General features: G+C 32.7%; 3 protein-coding genes across 4 annotated transcripts; 2 read left to right on the forward strand and 1 right to left on the reverse strand.

The window, feature by feature from the left end:
* Positions 1-5,058: 5,058 nt before the first annotated feature.
* LOC107859857 (L-ascorbate peroxidase 3) lies at positions 5,059-9,138 on the forward strand. 2 transcript variants are annotated; one of them, XM_016704995.2, is made up of 9 exons: positions 5,396-5,664; positions 5,747-5,871; positions 6,518-6,567; positions 6,714-6,779; positions 6,878-6,926; positions 7,749-7,831; positions 7,932-8,011; positions 8,106-8,208; positions 8,749-9,138. In XM_016704995.2, exons 1-9 carry the CDS (start codon positions 5,552-5,554, stop codon positions 8,947-8,949), a joined length of 870 nt encoding a protein of 289 aa, XP_016560481.1. In that variant the 5' UTR covers positions 5,396-5,551; the 3' UTR covers positions 8,950-9,138. The 2 variants fall into 2 exon arrangements, with proteins under 2 accessions (XP_016560482.1, XP_016560481.1); XM_016704996.2 differs by lacking the exon at positions 8,106-8,208 and having other exon boundaries at positions 5,059-5,664.
* Positions 9,139-16,680: 7,542 nt separating this feature from the next.
* On the forward strand, positions 16,681-20,403 carry LOC107859858 (L-ascorbate peroxidase 3). Its single transcript, XM_016704997.2, has 7 exons — positions 16,681-17,071; positions 17,301-17,350; positions 18,342-18,407; positions 18,496-18,544; positions 18,814-18,899; positions 19,001-19,366; positions 19,950-20,403. The coding sequence occupies exons 1-7, from the start codon at positions 16,858-16,860 to the stop codon at positions 20,169-20,171; spliced, it is 1,053 nt and encodes a 350-aa protein (XP_016560483.2). The 5' UTR covers positions 16,681-16,857; the 3' UTR covers positions 20,172-20,403.
* Positions 20,404-20,553: 150 nt separating this feature from the next.
* Positions 20,554-22,820, reverse strand: LOC107859859 (protein POLLENLESS 3-LIKE 2). The gene is made up of 4 exons (XM_016704998.2): positions 22,493-22,820; positions 22,070-22,282; positions 21,797-21,952; positions 20,554-21,691 (listed from the first exon to the last, which is right to left on the reverse strand). Exons 1-4 carry the CDS (start codon positions 22,658-22,660, stop codon positions 20,789-20,791), a joined length of 1,440 nt encoding a protein of 479 aa, XP_016560484.1. The 5' UTR covers positions 22,661-22,820; the 3' UTR covers positions 20,554-20,788.
* Between the last annotated feature and the right edge of the window lie 322 nt (positions 22,821-23,142).

The raw sequence follows: 23,142 nt of genomic DNA on the forward strand, positions 1-23,142 counted from the left end.
AAATATTAAATTATAAAGAAATAGCAATACTTTTATCAAATTATATTTTGTAGTATATATATTTGTATGTATTTATATTTTTGTAGTAACAATTTGTAAAAATATAAAATATATATCGATCATAAGGGCATTAAAAATTATATGTATTTATATTTTTATAATAATAATTTGTAAAAATACAAATATAACTTATTATATTATGTAATTATAAAATTATTATTATAAAATTCATAATTAAGGGAATAGATATGTAATTTCGGAATTTTTATGGAAGATTCTGTTTGTTTTGCTTTTCATAAAGAACCGCGACAGTGGAATATACAAGAGGCTACTACAAATTGCACAGCTCCACTTTCCTGACAGTTTTGCCCTTACACAATTCATTTTTACAGATATTTTTTTCTGGAAATTCGTAAGTCATTATTTTTCTGGATGTGCAACGAGTAAATAATTCGCTCATAAATAATAGCTTGTAAACCACACAAAATATATAAATTATATTAAAATTTAGACAAATTTGATGTGATAAGACTCAAATATATAATAATTAAATTCATTTTATATAATAGCTTATGAACAAAATGAGATATAAATTGGATTAAGATCTAGATAGGTTTTGATGCGGGGAGCTTAAGTAAGGCAGGGGGAGGAGGAATATGTTCCTGATCTGCCTGTTGGAATACTGTCTTTGTTGCACCAACTCAATCATTGGAGTTAATAATTCAAATGGTCATTCAACTTATGACTTTTCTTTCATAAAATTACTTTACTTTGTTTCTTGCTTCACAAGTCACTCAACTTAGGAATCCTCTCTCAGAAAGTCACCCAACTTTAATCTTTACTTCAAAAGTCACTTAACTATGAATATTTTACTTATAAAGTTACTCAACCAATTTAATTAATTAACTATTAATTAAAATTTGCTAACAGAAGATTTTATTTAAAATCAAAATTCTAAAAAATCATTTGAACTATATTATTATATTCTCATGTTTACTTTGTAACCAGCTAAAATTTTAAAATATCATAAATAGTTTATATCAATTCACTTATAATGTTAATACTAAATTTTAAGATTTTCAGAATCATATTAATTTAGCTGATTAGATTTAATTAACTTTCAGCGTGATACTTATTTATGGAATTGATTTTTCAATCATAATGTACTTTTTTGTATTATCACTTGTATAATATACAAATGCATCAAATAAATACAATGAATTTTATTTCTAATAAGTTGACAAAAGATAACGTTATAGATTTTAAACTAAGATGATATGTATGATATAAAACATTAGCAAATGTTATTAAGCATTAGTAACATTATAATATATACACTACAATGAGGTAAAATTAATAGCAAAACTTATACAATTAAATGATTCTGATTTTAGGTTACTAATTGATGATTTGTATGATTATATATACTTTAGAGTATAAAGTAATTATTGAACAAGAAAATTACAAAAAATAGTACTAGTAAAATCAAAATTTTAAGAAATAAAGAGATATCTTTTTAAATCATTTAAATGAATTTTGGATTGGGAGGGGGGGGGGGGGGTCATTAAATTGATTGTTTAAATAATTTTTTTTTAATTTCTAAATTTTTTTGTCTTAAATTAAAATTACATGTTAGCAAAATTTAATGAAAAAAATTAATTAAATTGTTTGAATGAGTTTGCAAGTAAGACACTCATAATTGAATGACTTTTGAAGTAAAAAGTAAAGTTGAGTGACTTTCTTAGAAAAAATTCATAATTGAGTGACTTTTGGAGTAAAAATCAAAGTTGAATCATTTTCTAAAAAAAAATAAAAATAATTATAAGTTGAGTGAGAATTTGGATTATTAACTCCAATCATTGTTAGAAGTCATTTACAAGTAATATTGATGAAGCTCGAATTTTAAATAAAAAAAATAGTACTGTACTTATTTTTGTTTTTCCTTAATTGGTTATTGTATAAGAGAATCTGTGTAACTTGCTTTTTCTTTCTGTCTTCCTCCTTGTCCTATTTTTATTCTTCTTTCCGATATTTTTACCAGATTCACGTTTCCTTTTCGAAATTGAAAAGTAGCAAAATGTTTCATTTTTGTTTTTACTATTTTTACCATTGTTCTTTATTAATTATTATTTTTTTATTGCTTATTCTCTGGCCAAACAAGAGAAAGCAAAGTACTTTTCGTTTTTTTCTTCCTTATAATAATGGGAATTTTGTCTCCATGCTCACTACTTTAAACTAATTTAAAAGTTGCTGCACAGAGAAGTGAAAATATACTAATGCAGTATTTCATCTTATAGAAGGAGATTTCCTAATTGGCCCTAGATTAAAGTTTAAATGTATGTTTAATATTTAAAATGAGGTAATTTTATTCAAAGCACTCAATTATTAAAGGGGATTGGCCGCCCTACATAAGCTTGTGTTGTTGTGGAGTAGTAGTAGAGTAATATTTTGGGGGAATTATGAGTAGGACTAGACGAGTTAGCACGTGAAGAGACCTGCAGGTGGTAATCCAATTATTCTATACCCATTAACAGATTACAGTAAATTATTAAATTCTTGCCAACGTTTATACGATTAAGATGGTCCACATCTGCCAAGGAACAATTAAGATTTTGTGACAATTCGTCTATTTTTTCCAACATTTGAAATACCTGAGACTCTTTATTCCTTAAAAAAAGCTCTATAATGTCAAAAAAACTTAGTGCATTCAAAATAACACTCCGACGAAGAGCTTTTACCCTCTTTAGTTAAAAAGCTCTACAAAATATAAGAGAGTTGAGTGTGTTACTTTAAAATTATTCAAGTTAGTATTGTGGTATGATGTTGCACGACTGTTGGTCTACGGTCTTTTGTCTTGAGCCGGGGGTCTATCGGAAACAGCCTCTCTACTCCTTCGGGGTAGTGGTATGGATTGCGTACATTTTACCCTCCCCAGACTCCACTATGTGGGAATATACTGGATTTGTTGTTGTTGTTGTAGTATTGTGATATGATGACCTATATAGTTATAGCAAATAAATCTGAGATCTGAGCCGAAAGGTGGATTCACAATTCGACAATTTGATGGCCTTGTTTATGAAATGCAAGTCGATGATTTTGAGATGCTAAAATTGGAACCCAATGTCCTTCTCACTCTAATCTAGTTGTGTTTTCCCCACCTATTTGTTAATCATCATGTGAAAACCAGAAAATATAAGGGAGTCCGATTTTGATATTGTCATTTAACTTACACTTATTTTTAAAATCCTTTTTGTATGTGTACCAATTTTCGGATAATTTTAAATTCATGATGTCTGATTTTGGCTTTGACAAATATCTGAAGTTCTATATGATTGAAGTTTTGTGTTACTTCAGCTGTTTTATTCCCGAACTTGAGCCATACATAAATGGAGCTCAGTGTTTCGATCATAATGCGTGAACCTTATTGGTGTGTAACTTCAAGCATTGCATGATTACAGTCAGAAAAAAATGATTGAACTTCACTCATGTATAATTTCAGATATTAAATAATTTAAGTCAGACAAAAATAACTAAACTTCACTCATATATAATTTCAGACTATATGATAAAAGTTTAATTTTGTCAATCCTAATTCAAAGTGTATACATACAAAAACACACAAAAAGGTGAATAAAGATCAAAGAACGGTGTCAAAATAGACTTGCCATCATATAACTTACATAAATCTCTGAATCTTTAAATGATATTACATAAAATTCTGACTATTTTATTAATTACATTTTATTCCAATTTTTTGAAATGGTGATATATATAAAAAAGTGATATATTTGAAACTAACAAAATATTTATTTAAGGAAATAATAGATTCTGTTTTATTTATTGCATTCTTTTATTTAAGGAAATATATTAATTTAGGTGTTTTAATTATATTTCTCTTTTTTCGTCTTTAATTATGAAAAATATGCTTTTTTTGGTCTTTTTTTCTTTTTTACCGTCTTTAATTTTAGTCTGTTTTTTTTATTTAATTTTAATTATGTTTCAATTTTGCTTTTAGTTGTTTTCTACGCGGATTACACTATTATCTTTCATTAATAATATATGAATCACCCAATAATTGAAATAAATAATTGTATCTACCATATGAATCACCATAATACCATATATATCACTCATTAATATCATATGAGTCACCCAATAAGTGAAATAAATAATTATATCTATCATATGAATCACCAAAATACCATATATATCACCCATTAATATCATATGAATCACCCAATAATTGAATTAAATAACTGTATCTACCATATGAATCACCATAATACCATATATATGAATCACCCAATAATTGAAATAAATAATTGTATCTACCATATGAATCACCATAATACAATATGTATCACCCATTAATATCATATGTATCACCCGTTAAAATCATACAAAATGTATCTATCATATTAATCACCATAATATCCATATAATGATATCATATTTATCATTCGTATGAATCAGCATTAAAAGAATAAAAATGTATGAATAACTGAATAAATTAAAATATGTATCAATAATTTTTTTTTTTTAAAAAAATGAAAGAGATTTTAGGAGAGGGAAAAAAAGTTCCATGCATTAATGAAAAAGAAAAAAATCAGGAAGGAAGATGATTTAAGTATTAATGGAAGAGAAAAAATAAGGAAGGAAGATAATTTAATTATTGATAATTATGGAAATATTTTTTAGGGAAGAAAATCTTGAATGAGTTAATGGTGGAGTAAAAATAGGATGTAAAATTTTTTTTTTGATATGTGTCAAGAGTAAAGTTAAAAAATGAAATTTTATGTAAATTTTTAAAAAGTAAGAGATATTAGATAATATAATTTCTTAAGTATGAAATTTGTGTAATTTATTCATCTTATATCATGAGAACATGCGGGCTAAAAAGACTGTAGACCTCATGGGGTTTCCTTCTTGTCTGGCAGAGTCCGAATTCTAAAAAAGCCCATAAACCATGTCTGGTCCAGTAAAAAGAGCAGCTTGATCTTCCACTATGCACACAGAAATTTATTTATTTTACTCAATCTTATCTTGTATGTGTATGTTTCCAATACTTTGATCCATGACTGGTGCAGTGACCAACAAAATAAGCTGACGCCAAAAAAATGAAGGTTCGTTAAATCAGCCAGCACACACGAGCCGAGCCGAGCCTCATCGGTCGGGCAGCCAATAGATAAGAAAATGCCCACGCCATAGCACGCAAATCAACAACATTCTCCAACAATACCCCCACGCTTTTCAACTCCCACTTTCATCCACGCGCCAATCATCTTCCCAACAATGTCGAGTGGTAGTAAACGCGCTTGTTGAAAGCGACTGAATCGTTTTTTTTGGATTTTCCCTCCATATTATTCATGACTAGAAGCAGCAAAAAGAACAATTCGTTTCTTTTGTTCTTCCATATTCATTGCTTCTTCTCTCCACTCATACGAAAAAAATTCCCTCTTCATCTCTGTTCTTCTATATAAAATATAATCCTTAGTTCCATAATTTAATCATTCGTAAAAGTTTGTAGTAGAGTCGAAATATTGTTTCATCAATGGCAGCACCAATAGTGGACGCAGAGTATTTGAAGGAGATAGACAAGGCACGAAGAGATCTCCGAGCTCTTATCTCCGGCAAAAACTGTGCTCCTATTATGCTTCGTCTAGCGTATGTTATGCAAAATTATCAAATGTTGTGTGGAATTTTTTTTGATGTGATATAATAAGGATATATTAATTTTTGCATGCAGGTGGCATGATGCAGGAACCTATGATTCTTCAACAAAGACTGGAGGACCTGATGGATCAATTAGGAATGAGGTCGAGTATAAGCATGCCGCTAACAACGGTCTAAAAATCGCAATTGATTTTTGCGGTAAGCTTTTTAGCCTTTTGCTTTTCTGGAGCAGTCGGTTCGCATAAGAGATGATACCCGATACCTCAGAAGAGCTATTATTGGTGATCTACTGGAAGTATATTTGTATTCATTGACAATGATTGTCAGTGCGATGGTTATTGATGAATGATTTTAGTTAAAGTACATGAATGCTTTTGATTGATTTGTATTTTAGCAGCTAATCATGAATGCTTTTATTGATTTTGATTTAGTATTATCTCTCTGCATACCGTTTTTGAGTTTTCACTGGAAAAGTTGATCATATCACTTTAATGAATTCTGTCAAGGATTATCTTGTTTATATGTTTAGTGATTAAGTCAATTTGTTCTGCATATAATTGGAGTCTTGCTTTATGTTGAACAGTTTCTTATGCCTCTTTTTTCTTTACTAGTATCGGAAGTGAACTTTTTCTTCGCACTGTTACCGTGTTTCAGTTGAAAGCATTTTGGAGAATAAGACCTAATTTCTAAATTAAGACGAGACAGGTCACAATCATCTGAATAGACATCCTCCGGTGCCCGTATTTTGCCTACATTAAGTTCTTCTTTCGTCAGTTTAATCAACTTTGAAGCCAGCGATACTAAATCTTATCTTCTAATTCCTTTTCTTTTAAATGGAGTGCAGAAGAAATTAAGGCCAGACATCCTAAAATTACGTATGCTGACCTCTATCAGGTGAGAATACTTGTGTGAAGATCATGTTGGGATGGTTCTGCTCAATGTCAGTTGGTATTAGTAGTAGTAATGCAGGGGAACAAAAATATTCTGGTTTTTATAATTTAATGTTATTCCTTGTTACTTTATTTTATTCGGGACTGCAGCTTGCTGGAGTTGTTGCTGTTGAAGTAACTGGAGGTCCTACCATTGATTTCGTCCCTGGTAGAAAGGTACAGAAGGATGAAGACATGCCTTCTTTTTCTGTTATTAAACTTTAGATACAAATGATGGACTTGTCTTTAATTAGTAACTTCCACCTTTCTATCAGGATTCATCAAGTTCACCAGAAGAAGGGCGCCTTCCTGATGCCAAACAAGGTTAGTCTTCTAAAAGGGTTGGCTTAGGCGAACAATTATTTGAAATTAAGGTAATAGATAAAAGGTAAAAAACTCAATTTCTCTAATTTAAATGTGAAATTACCTTCTGGGATTGTTCTCATTTGATTGAACAGGTAGCTTACTCTACAGTATCACAACTGACAAGGGGAAGATATCCTCACATTCTGGTAGCGAAGGTTCCACGAGAATACAGGATAAAAATAATGCAAAATAGCTAGCTTGTTTAAGATTAACCTTATAACAACAGAAACAAAACAGACAAATTTTAAATATAGCACCTGAGGTGCCAACAAAAAATTAAGTTAACCTTGATTCAGTGCATAAAATTAAGTGGAGCTCATTCATCCTTTGTGCTTCAGTTATCCTCATTGTGCCATATATGTACGTGATTATTGTTGTTGTTTTGAACAACTTGAATATAAGAATTTTTACTTGGTTCTGCATCTATGTAGAAGTGATGTCAATAATCTTGGAGATGATCTTTTGCTAATTTGCACTAGTTGCCTCTTAAACATGTTTTATCTGTGGTTATCTTTATTTCCAAAGAAAATTTTGTAAGGGGAAGTATATTCCAATTGGTGGGAGCTCTTGAATATTATGAACAGTGACATTGAACTGGACTTGGTGAAATCCTATAGCGAAAATTGTAAATATTGCTAAAATTGCTGCCAGCTACCTTGCAATAATTAGAACAAATGGTCTGATTATCTGAGAGGGATCTACAAAGCCCTCTGATGTTGAAACACATTCTCAGCATGTTTCTTATCACTTACTCTGTTCCACATTTTAATGCCTTTTTAGGTCCACCACACTTGAGGGATGTCTTTTACAGAATGGGACTCTCTGACAAAGATATAGTGGCATTGTCTGGAGGCCACACACTGGTATTATGAGACTTGAATCTGCATTTGGACGTTGATTACAGTTCTCTCACATGATAATGCTGTTAGTGTTATAGCTCCTCTGTTGTATTCACTGTTGCAGGGAAGAGCACATCCAGAGAGATCTGGCTTTGAGGGCCCTTGGACTAAAGAGCCTTTGAAATTTGACAATTCATACTTTGTGTAAGATTAGTATATGTTGGAACCTCTTTTATATTTGTCTGATGTTAGAAGAAAGTTTTCATGACGACTTTCCCAAACGATACTGATCTCTTAGGGAGCTCCTCAAGGAGGATTCAAAAGATCTCTTGAAACTTCCCACTGACAAAGCTTTGGTTGAAGATCCACAATTCCGCCGTTATGTGGAACTTTATGCAAGGGTATTGCTCCCGTATTGCCGTGCATAGTTCTAATGATCAACTGTTGCAGCACATCGTTTAAATTTGTTGCCACACTAAATTGCATAACGCTAAAAGGAAAATAACATTAAAAAAACCCTGCAAGGCTGACTAATTGCAGGAAATTTGTCTCCACTCATTTGTCACTCTGTCAATATACATTGATGATTACTAAGAATTGCGTGCTAGACCACTATTTCCTATTGATGGTTTGACAAGCATAAAACTATGGGAAGGGTACTGGAATATTTTGCAACCTTAAGTACTTCTGGTTTGCTGTGAGGCACCTGGTATTTAAGCCTATGGTACAATCCTTGTCTAGTCCACCCAACACCAAGGTCTATCACTCCCATATATGTTTAATTTGTAAACGAATAAATGCATAACTATCTATTAGGATCTTTCTTCCAACTTAACCACTATGCATATATCCATTTGGCTTTTGAGCTGCACTATTCTTCAAAATTTCTGGTGATCTCAAAATTTTTTGTAATTGCTTATATCTACTTATTTCTGTGACAGGACGAAGAAGCTTTCTTCAGAGACTATGCGGTGTCGCACAAGAAGCTCTCAGAGCTTGGATTCACACCTCCTTCATCTTGCTTCAAGTTAGCAGTAAAGACCAGCACAGTGTTGGCACAAGGTGTCGTTGGAGTTGCTGTTGCAGCAGCTGTTGTAATATTCAGTTACTTTTATGAAGTCAACAGGAGAATCAAGTATTAGCATGCACACATGTTCCAAGATATTGATCGAATAGCTCCATAATTCAATGGCATCAAAATTGGGATTGTTGTTGGCACCTCAAAGACTGAAGCTAGTACTATTTCTTTATGTTTCATCAATAAATCTTGGGATGTGCTGATTGTAGCTACTCAAAGTGTAAAATAAAATGTCTTTGGTGCCTTTGAAATATCATAGGTATACTCATAGTTCAAATATATTCCTGATTGACGAAGTAGTGTTCAGATTGGCATCACATTTGTGCTATTATACTAAAAGTGGGAAGCTCCAAAATGCAAATTTCAATTACCAAAATATCCATCAAAGTTTAGAGTATAAATCTTTGTGCAACTGACGCACAGTCGATTTGCAATAATAAATGATATATTATTAATATTTGCATAAGATGTGTGAGAATTTATAAAAATACGAGTTAAAATTAAAAATTTGAAGCGTAAGAATTTTGGTCATCCTTATCTAGCTTGCCACCAAAACCACAACATTTATACTACTGAGTTCACAGTTTACTTTTACATTCTTCAGGTTAAAAATAATACCAATCTTTTAAGATAGAAGTAAATTTGGATAAAAATTATCCCCAGACATATGTTGGAATTGAGCTGTGATAGTTCAAATTCCAACATTTCATCCTGGAGTTTGATTGCCACCGTTCAAAATTCAGGAATTTTTCGTTCAAACTCGAGGAATTTGTTAAGCGTCTAACCTCACAATAAAATATAGTATAAGTGTTGAAACAGGTATCGACGGTGAAATAATTTTAAAGGATTATATTGTAAATTTTTATGGCCCACATAATTAATTTATTTATTCGGTTAATAATAATTGAATAAGTTAAATCCTTAATCTATATGGAAAGTTAATTAATGACTCCTAGTAGAATTGTATCCATAATTACTGACTCCGAGTAGGATAATGATTGTATTCGCCAATCACGTTGTATCCGCCAATCACGTTGATGGAACGTGAAAACATAACTGATTATTCCCATTGTAAAAGGTCCTCTCTCTGCCAAAAGAAGAATAAGCTCCATCATAAGGTAAAGAGAGAGAAACAATTTAGTGCTTCTGCTATTACATTTTTTCTTCCGCTAAAACCATGGAGAATTCAGGTAAATAATTCTTTATTGAATTACTGTTATTATATGTATGTGAAAATCATTAAATTCAACGTTCCTGAATAATACAAAGGATTATGGATATGATTGTTTATGTATAAGATTGTTTAAGTTTATATAATTCGTTTTATGCTTACATGTGGTATCAGAGCCTGATTTTCGAAACAAGTGATTTTCCATTAAAATTAATGTTTCTCCAGATCTTGTGAATTTTAATTATGTTTGTTAGAAATTTCACAATTATTGAATAACGAAATTTGAAATATTGATATTATTATAATTGATTTTATTTAAAATAATATGGGTTTAATCTTTGTTATTTTAAATATTAAAGAAACAACTATTTGTTGTTAGAACGTTGTAGTATGCAATAATAAAATTTATTGTTTCTTAATATAACTTGGAATCATATATGTAAGATTCGTTAATCACCAAAGTGGTCGAATCTTTATGAAATTAATTCCAAAATAAAGGTTAAAGTTTAAATTAATTACCCATTAATCTTGATGCTTATAATTAATCTAATAATTATGGGTAAATTAAATTTCTGGTCATAAGACATTTGTGGATCACCCAAAGGTTGATTGTTTGTTCGTATGACCAATAAATATTAAAGAGATAATTTTGATGTATCGTTAGTTTTATTTATTTATCCAAAGATGATAAATATTATTAATTGATACATTAAATATTATCGTTTTGTGTTAAATATATTTTAAGCATCATTATGTTTAAAGTTGTATTTTGATGTTTCGCTCAAAGGAGAACATCAATATACATTTAAGTAAATTATTTCTGAATTTGATAATGTGTTTAAACTCGTAACTCAAAGTATTAACAAATGAGCATGTTCTATTTCAGCACTTGCCCTTCATTCGCACTCTGCCTCTGTTACGATTTTTAATGGACTTAACTTTTCAGATTGGTGCGAACTGATCAAATTCCATCTTGGGGTTTTAGATCTTGATGTTGCATTTTACTCTGAAAAGCCAACTGCTATTACTGAAGCTAGCAGTGATGAAGAAAAATCCTATTATAAGCACTAGAATCGGTCTAACAGATTAGGTCTAATGTTTATGCGAATGAATATTGCGGGCAACATTAAGACTACTCTTCCCAAAACTGAAAGTGCGAAAGAACTTCTGAAACTTGTGAAAGAGTCTTCCCAAACTGTTGCTAAGTCTCTTGCTGGGACACTAATTGGTACTTTGACCACCATGAAGTTTGATGGTTCACGTACTATGCATGAGCGTGTCATTGAAATGACAAATATAGCAGCAAGATTTAAGTCATTGGGAATGAGAGTGGAATCGAATTTCCTTGTGCAGTTCATTATCAACTCATTATCGTCTGAGTATGGTCCTTTCCAAATGAACTACAACACCATGAAATACAAATGGAACGTGCATGAATTGCATGGTATGTTGGTTCAAGAGGAAACGAGGCTAAAGAATCAAGGAACCCACTCTATTAATTATGTAAATTATCAAGGAGCTGAAAAGAAAGGAAAGAAACATGGTAAGGGACAACAAAAGCAACTTAATGTTAATCAGTCCTCATCTCAAGTACATAAGAAAGGAAACAAGAATGGAAAGTGTCATTTCTGTGGAAAATCTGAACACTTTCAGAAAGATTGCTGAAACATAAGGCATGGTTTGGGAAGAAAGGTAAGCCTTGTGCTTTTACATGTCTCGAATCAAATTTAACTGAAGTTCCTTATAATACTTGGTGGATTGACTCTGGTTGTACTGTTCATGTTTCTAATACTATGCAGGGATTCTTACAATCCAAACCATAAATAAGAATGAAAGATTTGTTTACATGGGGAATAGAATGAAGGCTCCAGTTGAAGCTGTTGGGACTTATCGTCTGATTCTCGATACTGGGCGTCACTTAGATTTAGTTGAAACTTATTATGTTCCTTCTTTTTTGAGAAATTTAGTTTCTTTGTCTAAGTTGGATAAGACTGGATATTCTTTTATTTTGGTAATGGATGTTTTAGTTTGTTTAAGAATAATTATCTCATTGGTACTGGTATTCTTTGTGATAATTTATACAAACTAAATCTTGATAATCTTTTTGCCGAAACACTCTTAACTTTGCATCATAATGTTGGTACCAAACGAAGTTTGGTGAATGAACAATCTGCTTACTTGCGGCATAAACGTTTAGGTCACAAATCTAAAGAAAGGCTGGAAAGATTAGTTAAGAATGAAATTCTTCCAAATTTAGATTTTACTGATCTTAGTATTTGTGTAGATTGTATTAAAGGAAAACAAACAAAACACAAAGAAAGAAGCCACAAGAAGCACACAGCTTCTTGAAATTATACACACTGATATATGTGGTCCTTTTGATATCACATCTTTCAATAAAGAAAAATATTTTATCAATTTTATTGATGACTTTTCACATTATGGATATATCTATTTGTTGCATTAAAAATCTCAAATGATTAATGCCTTAGAGGTATTTATTACTGAGGTTGAAAGACAACTAGATAGAAAGGTGAAAATAATCAGGTCTGGCAAAAAAACGTGGCATATGTGCTCAATACACAATGCCTGACACACCACAATAAAATGGTGTAGCAGACAGGCGTAATCGTACATTAATGGATATGGTTAGGAGTATGTTAAGTAATTCACCTTTACCTCCTTCTTTATGGATATATGCTTTAAGGACTACCGTTTACTTGCTAAATAGGGTTCCAGTAAAGCAGTCCCAAAGACACCTTTTGAACTGTGGACTGGTAGGAAACCTAGTTTGAGGCACCTGCGTGTTTGGGTTTGTCTGGCAGAAGTTAGAGTTTATAATCCATAGGAAAAGAAACTGGATTCAAGAACAATTAGTGGTTTCTTCATTGGTTATCCAGAAAAATCAAAGGGGTATAGATTATACTGTCCTAATCATAGTACGAGAATAGTTGAAACTGAAAACGCTAGATTCATTAAGAATGATGAAGTTAGTGGGAGTGAAGAACCACGCAATGTGGAAATTAAAGAAGTTAGAGTACGAATTTCTCTACCCTGTACTTCTTTTAATTTGTTGTTCCTGAAGATGTTGTACAATAAAGTAATCAACAAGAACAACAAATTAATATTCCTACTAATAAAGCTATAGTTGATGAACCTGTAGTAGATGAACCCCAAGAAGTAGCATCAAGAAGATCTCAAATACAAAGGAGATCTGCTATTTCTGATGATTATTTGGTATATCTACATGAGTCAGAAATTGACTTGGAAATTGATGATGATCCAGTTTCATTTTCACAAGCCATTGAAAGCAATAATTCTGATAAATTGATAAATGCTATGAAAAATGAGTTAAAATCTATAGAACAGAATGGAGTTTGAGACCTTGTTGAATTACCCGAAGGTTGCAAAAGAGTTGGGTGTAAATGGGTCTTTAAGACCAAATGCAACTCAACTGGCAACATCGAACGTCACAAGGCCAGACTTGTTGCCAAATGTTTTACTCAAAAAGATGGCATTGACTATAAAGAGACATTTTCACCTGTTTCTAGAAAAGATTCACTCAGAATTATAATATCCTTGGTAACTCATTATGACTTAGAGCTACATCAAATGGATGTGAAAAAGACTTTTCTAAATGGAAATTTGAAGGAAGAGGTTTATATGAATCAATCTGAGGGGTTTTCTATTAAAGAAAAGGAACACATGGTGTGTAAACTTAAGAAGTCAATATACGGACTTAAACAAGCTTCCCGACAATGGTATCTTAAGTTTAATGAAACGATTGTCACCTTTGGATTTAAGGAAAACACTGTTGATCGGTGTATATATCTGAAGGTCAGTGGGAGTAAGTTTATTATGTTAGTCTTGTATGTTGATGACATCTTGCAGGCTAATAATGATCTTGGTTTGTTGCATGATACCAAGAAATATCTCTCTAATAACTTTGAAATGAAAGATGTGGGTGAGGCATCCTATGTGATTGGAATAGAAATATTTCGAGATAGATCACAAGGATTATTGGGATTGTCTCAGAAAACCTATATTAATAAAATATTAGAGAGATTTAGAATGAAAAAATGCTCATCAAGTCCCGTTCTAATTCAGAAAGGAGATAAGTTTAGTCTCAATCAATGTCCAAAGAATGACTTGGAATGAAAGTAAATGAAAGATATTCCTTATGCATCAATAGTTGGGAGTCTTATGTATACCCAAACATGTACAAGACCAGACATCAGTTTTGTTGTTGAAATGCTGCGTCGATATCAAAATAATCCTGGAATGGATCAATGGAAGGCTTCAAAGAAAGTATTACGATACTTACAAGGAACGAAAGATCATAGCTCACTTATAGAAGATCTGATCATCTAGATGTGGTTGGATATTCAGATTCAGATTATGCTGGTTGTGTGGATACAAGAAAATCCATATTTGGATATTTGTTTCTGTTAGGTGGAGGAACAATATCATGGAAGAGTGAGAAGCAGTCTGTTATAGCTGCATCCACTATGGAAGCCGAGTTTGTGGCATGCTTTGAGGCCACAGTCCAGGCTAATTGGCTGTGGAATTTTATTTCAGGACTTGGACTAGTCGACAATATAACCAGGCTGCTGAAAATTTATTGTGATAATACCGCCGCAGTTTTCTTCTCTAAAAACGATAAGTATTCAAAAGGTGCTAAGCATATGGAATTGAAATACTTTTCGGTTAAAGAATAAGTCCAAAAACATAAAGTGTCAATTAAACATATTAGCACTAAGCTTATGATTGCTGATTCTTTGATGAAAGGATTACCGCCCAAAATATTTATTGAACATGTTGAAAGGATGGGTCTTATTGATAGCAGTGAATGATTTTATGTAAAGACTTTATTATGTTTATGAAATTGACACTTTGAGCTCAAATTATATATGTTTCTGTTGTTACCTGTTTTCTCTTGTATACATAATATTGTGAATAATGATGACAGGTTCTGACTTAGATAAAGGATTCTAAGTATTATCGTTGGACCCATTATATATTTGAAAGGTTATGTTAGGTAATAGACTAATATTGTAGTATATGGAAGGAACTATGTCAAGTAAAGGGACGTACAACCGCCATGACTCATTTTAGTTGATTTATTTAACGATGACAAATGATGTTGGATTTAACGTTAATAGTGCACATGATTGACGTACCTATTAAACCATTAAATTAACATTGTGTATGTCAAGTGGGAGAATGTAAATTTCTATGGCCCACATAATTAATTTATTTATTGGTTTAATAATAATTGAACAAGTTAAATCCTTAATCTAGATGGAAAGTTACCTAGTAGGATAATTACTGACTCCTAGTAGGATTGTATCCACAATTACTGACTCTTAGTAGGATATTGATTGTATCCACCAATCACGTTGATGGAACGTGAAAACATAACTGACTATTCCCATTATAAAAGGGTCTTCTCTTTGCCAAAAGAAGAATAAGCTCCATCACAATTATTCTGAAAGTAAGGTAAAGAGAGAGAAACAATTCAGTGCTTCTGCTATTATGCTTTTTCTTCCGCTAAAATCATGGAGAATTCAGGTAAATAATTCTTTATTGAATTACTGTTATTATGCTTTTTCTTCCGCTAAAATTATGGAGAATTCAGGTAAATAATTCTTTATTGAATTACTGTTATTATGTGTATGTGAAAATCATTAAGATCAACGTTCCTGAATAATACAAAGGATTATGGATAGGATTGTTTATGTACAAGATTGTTTAAGTTTATATAATCCGTTTTATGCTTACATATATTACTCATGGCACCTCCTAAATATTACTCATCGGTTCAACAATACTTGTCCACCATTGACTTGATACACATATTAAAACTAATAGGATAATAGGATAATAGAATTTGTTAAGCGTCTAACGTCACAATAAAATATAGTATAAGTGTTGAAACAAGTATCGACAATGAAATAATTTTAAAGGATTATATAACTCATGGTACCTCCTAATATATTACTCATCGGTCCAATAATACTTGTCCATCAATACACATGATAAAAATAATAATAATAAAATAATATTTTACTATATCACCTTTTGATTATAACGACTTTAATAATTTGAAACCTGTATTGAGTAATGAATAGTATATTTAAGAGTAAGAATAAAATACATAGAAATGGATAAATTATTGTTGGAGAAAGGAAATAATTAGGTTTATCAAATAATGTTAAAAGGATCAATTCATGGTACATGTCCGAACGCTAGTTTAAAATAGAGTAAGTGGAACTCATGGAAATATGACATTGTCATTTGTCACGAAGGTCAATAATGTGACAGTTCAAATTCCATAAGTTGCACATTTCAAGAAAGAAACCTTGAATGACAGTAAAGAAAAAATTTATTCGAGAATTATTGTGGATGTATTGTTGTAGAAAGGAATAACTTTTAATTTATAAAAGTCCGAAACGTTTTTCCTTCAAATTATTTGAGGAATAATTTTCAATTTACAAAATTCCAAATGATTCTTTTCTTTTTCCTCCAATCCTTTTTCCCTCAATGTTATTCACGACTCATAATCACAAGTGTCATACGACGAAGCAAAATGACCAATTCGTTTCTTTTGTTGTTCCATATTCATTGCTTCTTTACATTTCCCTCATAAAGTTCCCCTCCCATTGCTTTCTCTCTCTATATAATCCTCGTTTGATAACTTCATTCATCAAATCAACGTTAAACCAAAAGGTGACGATCACTTGGTTGCATAATATATAGTTTTGGTGTACAATTACAACGTTATCATATTAGTTACTATCGATGGCACCACGAGTAGATAAAGAGTATCGGGATGAGATAGAAAAAGCACGGACAGAGCTTCATAATATTGCAATGTCGAACGACAAGTCCAATGCTCCTCATTTGCTTCGTTTAGCTTACGCATCCCAATTCTCAATTGCCAATTCTCATGTTGATGATGCAGCAACAAAGCCAACACAATCTGACGATACTATTAGTACTCTCAAAAAAATTCGTGAGCTTCATGTTCGCATATATTCTCATTGATAAATTGATTGTTAGTGCAATGGTTTATTATTGATTTCATCGTAAAATACATGAAATATTTAGTCAAACATACACCAAAAATGCCTATATTTTTTTGTTTATACTATCAAGTGTTATATTTTTTTTGTCTGTGTTCTTTTACAATAGTAAATACTGCTATGCACCTTCTAATTAATGCATACATACTTTTATTGCAGAAAAAATCAAGGCCGATCATCCCATAATAACGCATCCTGACCTATATCAGGTGAGATGTATGTATATATACTTGTATATAGGGCTAGACATAATTTGGTTTAAATTGAAAAAATTGAAAAATCAAATCGAAATTTAATTTTGGTTTGGTTTTTGGGTTTTTCGGCTTGATTTCGGTTTCAAATTTTAGAAATTTGGTTAAACGGTTTGGTTTTTGAATTTTCAAAAAAATAATTCGGATAAACCGAAAAACTGAAATTATATAAATAATATATTATAATTTATATATATATATATTTATCATATATGTAAATATCCTAAAAATATAATATATATATATATATATATATATATATATATATATATATTTATCATATATGTAAATATCCTAAAAATATAATATAATCTGATATAACATATAAATATATAAATTATAATCATTTAATAACCCTAAATCCTAATATACTGATTTGCTTTAGACCCTAATATTAACGAGAAGGCTGTAGCAACGCTTAACCATCCTCAGTTCGTCAGTTCATTTAAAATTTCAATATCGCCAACGACAGTCGACAGTCGTTTGCTTAGTTTGTTTGCTCAGTTCGTCACTACCATCGGCAGTCGCTGTCGAGTGTGGCGATGACTCAGTGAGGTCGATCTTTATGATTATTTTATGCGTGTTGAATTAATTATATTTTGGAATGAAAAATACGTTTGAAAAAATGACTATTTTTCATGAAAAATCACTAATTTTAATGATCACTACTTTAATCTTTAAAATTGAAATAAAAATCCAAAATAACTGAACTGGATTCGTAAAAATTGAACCAAACTGAAATAATTTTGGTTTGATTGTGGTTGTCATTTTCTTCAATTCGAAAACCAAAAAAATCAAACCAATATTCAACAATCAAACCGAACAAACCAAATGTGGCCCCTGCCTGTATCAATGATCAATAATTGTTGTCCATTTTGTGATAATATACTGGTTCTTACAGACACTGTGCTTAATTAATTAGTAGTATTAATTTAATTTGGGACTGCAGCTTGCTGGGATTGTTGCTGTTGAAATACTTGATGGTCCAAAAATGGAGTTTGTCCCTGGTAGAACGGTACGCTAAAGAAGGATGAAAAATATAGTACTCCTAACTTTTGTTTATTTTAAATCCATCACTAATTATTTTACCTTCCTACTTCCAGGATTCATCAATTTTACCAGATGAAAGCTGCCTTCCTGATGTCAAACAAAGTCGGTCAATTAACTTAGCTACCTGATTTATCTATCATTTTGAAATCCACTAGGCTAAAAATTTATTAGTAGTGATGCAACTTGTGAAGCTCTTGAATATCATGGACATGGACAGTGACCATGAACTGACCTGGCTTGGTTACATCTTAATGCTGTCTAATATTGTCAATATTGAAAACTGTTTTCAGCAACCTTGGAGCAATTTTGAATTTCTGTCTTGCGTCGTCGCGTGCTTACTGTGTTCCTTTTTTTCAATACTGTTTTTTTAGGTGCGTCAGATTTAAGAAAAGTCTTTGGTAAAGTGGGAATCTCTGAGCCCAAGCATATAGTAGCATTATGTGGAGGTCTCAAACTGGTATTATATAGTATGGATGTGCATCAATATACTGATTAATTATTCTTGCACATAAAATGCTGTTTTGTGTTGAGGTTTCTCTTTTGGGTTTTCTGCTGCAGGCCAGATCTGGACCAGTTCTGGGCCCGAGTTTGAAATTTGACGATCCATACTATCTTAGGGAGCCCGGCAAGAAGAAGGATTCAAGTCCCACTGATAAACCTCTCCTTGACAAGAAGAAGGATTCAGGTCCCACTGATAAACCTCTCCTTGACAACAAGAAGGATTCAGGTGGTCCTACTGATAAACCTCTCCTTGACAAGAAGAAGGATTCAGGTGGTCCTACTGATAAACCTCTCCTTGACAACAAGAAGGATTCAGGTCCCACTGATAAACCTCTGCTTGACAAGAAGAAGGATTCAGGTCCCACAGATAACACTCTGCTTGATGATCCGAAATTTCGCGAGTGTGTGCAACTTTATGCAAGGGTATTATGATAGTTCATGTTGCAACACAAGCATCATATAACTTTGTTGCCACACAACTTGCATCATTTAAGAAGGAAAATAACATTGAAAAAACATCAAGGCTGGGGTAAAATGACTGGAAATTTATCTGCTTTTGTTTGTCACCGTCTTTTCTTTTCTTACATGCGACATCTGCCATCCTGCAACTTTTGGTCTCATATAAGAACTGCATAACTCATGGATGATAAATTCCAGCATATCTCGATGTCGATTACTAGGAATTGACTAGCATAAAACCCACATTATGGGAGCGCCGCTGTTTTTTTTTTTCTTTTTGGATAAAGGTTAAGTTATGCCACTGAAATATGTTACAGCTTAGGGTAGGTGCGTCTTACTGTGAGACTTCTTACATTAAGCTCTATCGTTACTCTCTCAGATAATGAGTGAGCAAAATGGATGGAATTGTTTGTCACGAGAAATCAATGATATTGTTTGAGAACTTTCTTCAGATTTAACACTATGCACATATCTACTGCGGCCAAAAGCATCGCATTATCTTCAACTTTCTAGCCAAGCCGACTCAAAAGTTTTTTTCCTGTGACAGAATAAAGAGGCTTTTTTCAAGGACTACGAAGAGGCACACAAGAAGCTCTCTGAGTTTGGATTACCACATTCATCATTTATTAGATCAGTATTGGAAAAAAGCATGGAACTTGTGACTAGCAGCACGGCGACACAAAGGGTTGTTGCAGCCGCTGTTGCAATATTTGGTGTCTTCTATCTAATCAACAGGAGGAGAGCTAAGCATTCACAACAGTTCCATTAACATGGTCTCAATATAGAACCAAAATCCAGTCACTTATTTTTTTTTAGATTTATCATGTAAGATCTTGGGGATCTACATCAATAAAATAACCCGGAGTCTGCATGATATGTCTTGGGTAACTTTTAAATATTCAATATAGAACCAAAATCCAATCACTTATTTTTTTATAGATTTATCATGTAATAGATCTTGGGGATATCTCCATCAATAAAATAACCCCCGGTCTCCATCATATGTCTTTGGTAACTTTTAACTATTCAAAGTTCTACCAAAAGGTCTCAAATTCTACAAAAGGTTTTAAATAGATTGCATCATCACATTTTGCATTGCTTAATTGGAGAAACAAGACAAACCTGGTATTGAAAGATCGAAAATTACAATCTTCCATGAGAAAGAAGAAACAACTTTTTATTGAAGATTAATTGCCAAAGGACCAACAATATCAATAATTAGCCGCCACCTAAGGACATTAGGGTGTTACCACATACATACGACCTCCTTGAGGAAGTCTGGAGGTAAGGGAGAACAAGTTTATCTCCGATGATGGTTAAAATCAATGAGGTTAACATAATTTTAAAATGCAATTATACTAATCATAGTTAAATAAATAAAGTTAGTCAGGCTCGTGCTCGTGGACTCATGGACAAGGTAATGTCTTGAAAAACCCTCAATCGTTTGTCAACTTTCCTTGGCAGAAGAATTCCAGTATCTTTGCTTTCTCCCAGCTTGAATGTTTCCTGGGTTGAGCCCAAAGCAGCAGCAATTATAGCATCTTCAAAATCTTTGCTATCTGGCAGCAACCCGGCCCATCTATCCTCTGTTTTCTCTGGTGAAATTGACTGCTTTCTCATCTTATTTTCCGGTTCAATGATTGTTCCCTGAGACTCTTTTCTCATTAAGTGATCTGCATTTACAGACCTTGTTCTTTTAAGACTTTCTGGTAACGGGGCATTTGCTGTCTTGGACGAATAAAATGGTGGAGCATCGATATTGAGTAGGTTCCCGTATGAAATATTTGGCATCATACTCTTCTGCAGAGAAGGTACTGTCTGGTTTCTGATGATGTTAGTAGAATTGATGTTCTCATTAGCAAATTCATCTTGAGGCTGAGGCTGGCTTGACTTGATAGGTTTACTCAAAGTGCTGGCTTGACTAGTATTATGTTCCTTGCAAGGCTGAGGCTGCCAGATAGCAGAAGAGCCCAAGAAGGCATCAAACAGCTTGCTTTGTTCAATTCTATCACCACCTTTATTCATCATCTCAGACTCGAGGTCCCCGAGCATCTGCTGTGCTCTCTCGTAGGCCTTGAGATGTGAATCTACACCTCTGGGGCCGTCTACCACCGCTGGTTTAACTCTCCGAAGTGTCTCTTTCGCCTCACCAACTCTCCCTTGTTTCATCAAGCAAATACCCAAATTGCACATCTTGTTATTGTCTGGTGCAATCACTAGTGCCCTACGATAAGCATCCTCCGCTTCAATGTAGTTATTTTGCTGCATCAACGCCCATCCTAAGTTCCCCTGGAAGATTGATAAATAATTGCCGTTAAATGATTTTCATCTTATATTATATACCAAGACCAAAACCAATGTAGCACAAGTCTCACACAATTGTGTAATATTTACCAGTAATCTAGTTGCTTCTTGCTCCACAGAAACCTGAAACTTCTTCCCCTGGGATCTCGCTGTTTTCGTGCGCTTTCCATTAAAGGCCAAACCTTGTTGTATCAAAAACAATTTGTGCCTCAGCAAAACTATTTGGTCATCCAATCTTCCACATCTCTGTAGATATCACAAATTTTGCAGATCTTTAAAAGCTTAATTAAACAAGAAAATTGAAAGCTTTTTGCAGTTACTTAAAACAGTAATACGCTTCTCAGATTTGAAAATGTAGCAGACCTTATATAGATCTAACAGGATGTTGTCAAGAGCTTCCTGTGCTTGATCTGAACACCTACTTCTCAAAGATTTAACAGCTTCAATGGCTTCTTCAGCCCTATTTTGTTGCTTCATTACTATTGCCATATCTTTGAGAGCACTATCCACTCTATCTCCTGCGTTTATCGCTGCCCAAAACAATGGGATTGCCCTTTCCGGATCCTTTTCAACCAACTGGAATGTGGAGAAACACCACATCAATTCATTGTAAAACCAACCAATCAAAACAACACAACTTATAAAATCATTTGGACTTTTCCTTTCCAAGATAACAAAAGATGCATCAAAACACAAGCGGATCCAGGATTTGAACTTTATGGGCTCGAATAAACCCATATTCTTACATTCAGAAAAAATAAATGGGGTAGGGTCCAAGAAGCTTACTTGAACATTTTTGGCTTTGACATAAGGGCTGTCACCAACGGGGACTTTATGGGCAACGTGAAACGATTCGGAACGAGTTCTTGAGACTCCAAGTGGCTTGGCCGGAGAAGATGGGGCCGATTTAGTGGGCCTGAAACCTGGGGGTGCGTTCCACATATCTTGCAACATCTTCGTAAATGCGAAATGCGAACAGAAAATTGACAAGAATATGTGGAATGTGAAAGAGAAATGGAGGGGAGAGTTGAGATGTGGTAGAAGCAGAATAGTACAAACAAAAATAAAAATAGAGAAGAAAGGAAAGAGACAGAGTGACAAAGTGACGAATTGGGTTTTATTTAGGGACAGTTTGAAAATGTTACCGTTGTAGGTACGTTGCAGCCTTACAGCGATATAGCCGTTACGTTTCTCTCTCTCTCTCTCTTTTTTTTTTTTAATTTGTTTTTGGGTAAAGTTCAAAAATGCCCTTCTACATTCACTCATTTTACTTGGGCTCCTCACTAAAAAAATAGTTGTTTTAATTTAGTAAAAACAACATAAATTTCGACAGTATAGAGCTTAATTATAATTTTTTTTGATATTTATATAATTACTAAATTTTTTAATTTTGGATCCATCGAGATACATAATTAGCTCCCGATATATCCAACGAG

This window comes from Capsicum annuum, chromosome 2, assembly GCF_002878395.1.
Source record: "Capsicum annuum cultivar UCD-10X-F1 chromosome 2, UCD10Xv1.1, whole genome shotgun sequence".
Taxonomy (NCBI): Eukaryota; Viridiplantae; Streptophyta; class Magnoliopsida; order Solanales; family Solanaceae; genus Capsicum; species Capsicum annuum.

Excerpts from the sequence above, each read along its gene's own strand:
- LOC107859857 (XM_016704995.2), top strand. The coding sequence starts at position 5,552 with ATGGCAGCACCAATAGTGGACGCAGAGTATTTGAAGGAGATAGACAAG. Across the intron at positions 5,872-6,517 it reads AATCGCAATTGATTTTTGCG|AAGAAATTAAGGCCAGACAT; the intron begins GTAAGCTTTTTA and ends AATGGAGTGCAG. Across the intron at positions 7,832-7,931 it reads TGTCTGGAGGCCACACACTG|GGAAGAGCACATCCAGAGAG; the intron begins GTATTATGAGAC and ends TCACTGTTGCAG.
- LOC107859859 (XM_016704998.2), bottom strand. The coding sequence starts at position 22,660 with ATGTTGCAAGATATGTGGAACGCACCCCCAGGTTTCAGGCCCACTAAA. Across the intron at positions 21,953-22,069 it reads TCCTGTTAGATCTATATAAG|AGATGTGGAAGATTGGATGA; the intron begins GTCTGCTACATT and ends TGATATCTACAG. Across the intron at positions 21,692-21,796 it reads AAGAAGCAACTAGATTACTG|GGGAACTTAGGATGGGCGTT; the intron begins GTAAATATTACA and ends TCAATCTTCCAG.
- LOC107859858 (XM_016704997.2), top strand. The coding sequence starts at position 16,858 with ATGGCACCACGAGTAGATAAAGAGTATCGGGATGAGATAGAAAAAGCA. Across the intron at positions 17,351-18,341 it reads CGCATCCTGACCTATATCAG|CTTGCTGGGATTGTTGCTGT; the intron begins GTGAGATGTATG and ends TTGGGACTGCAG. Across the intron at positions 18,900-19,000 it reads TATGTGGAGGTCTCAAACTG|GCCAGATCTGGACCAGTTCT; the intron begins GTATTATATAGT and ends TTTCTGCTGCAG.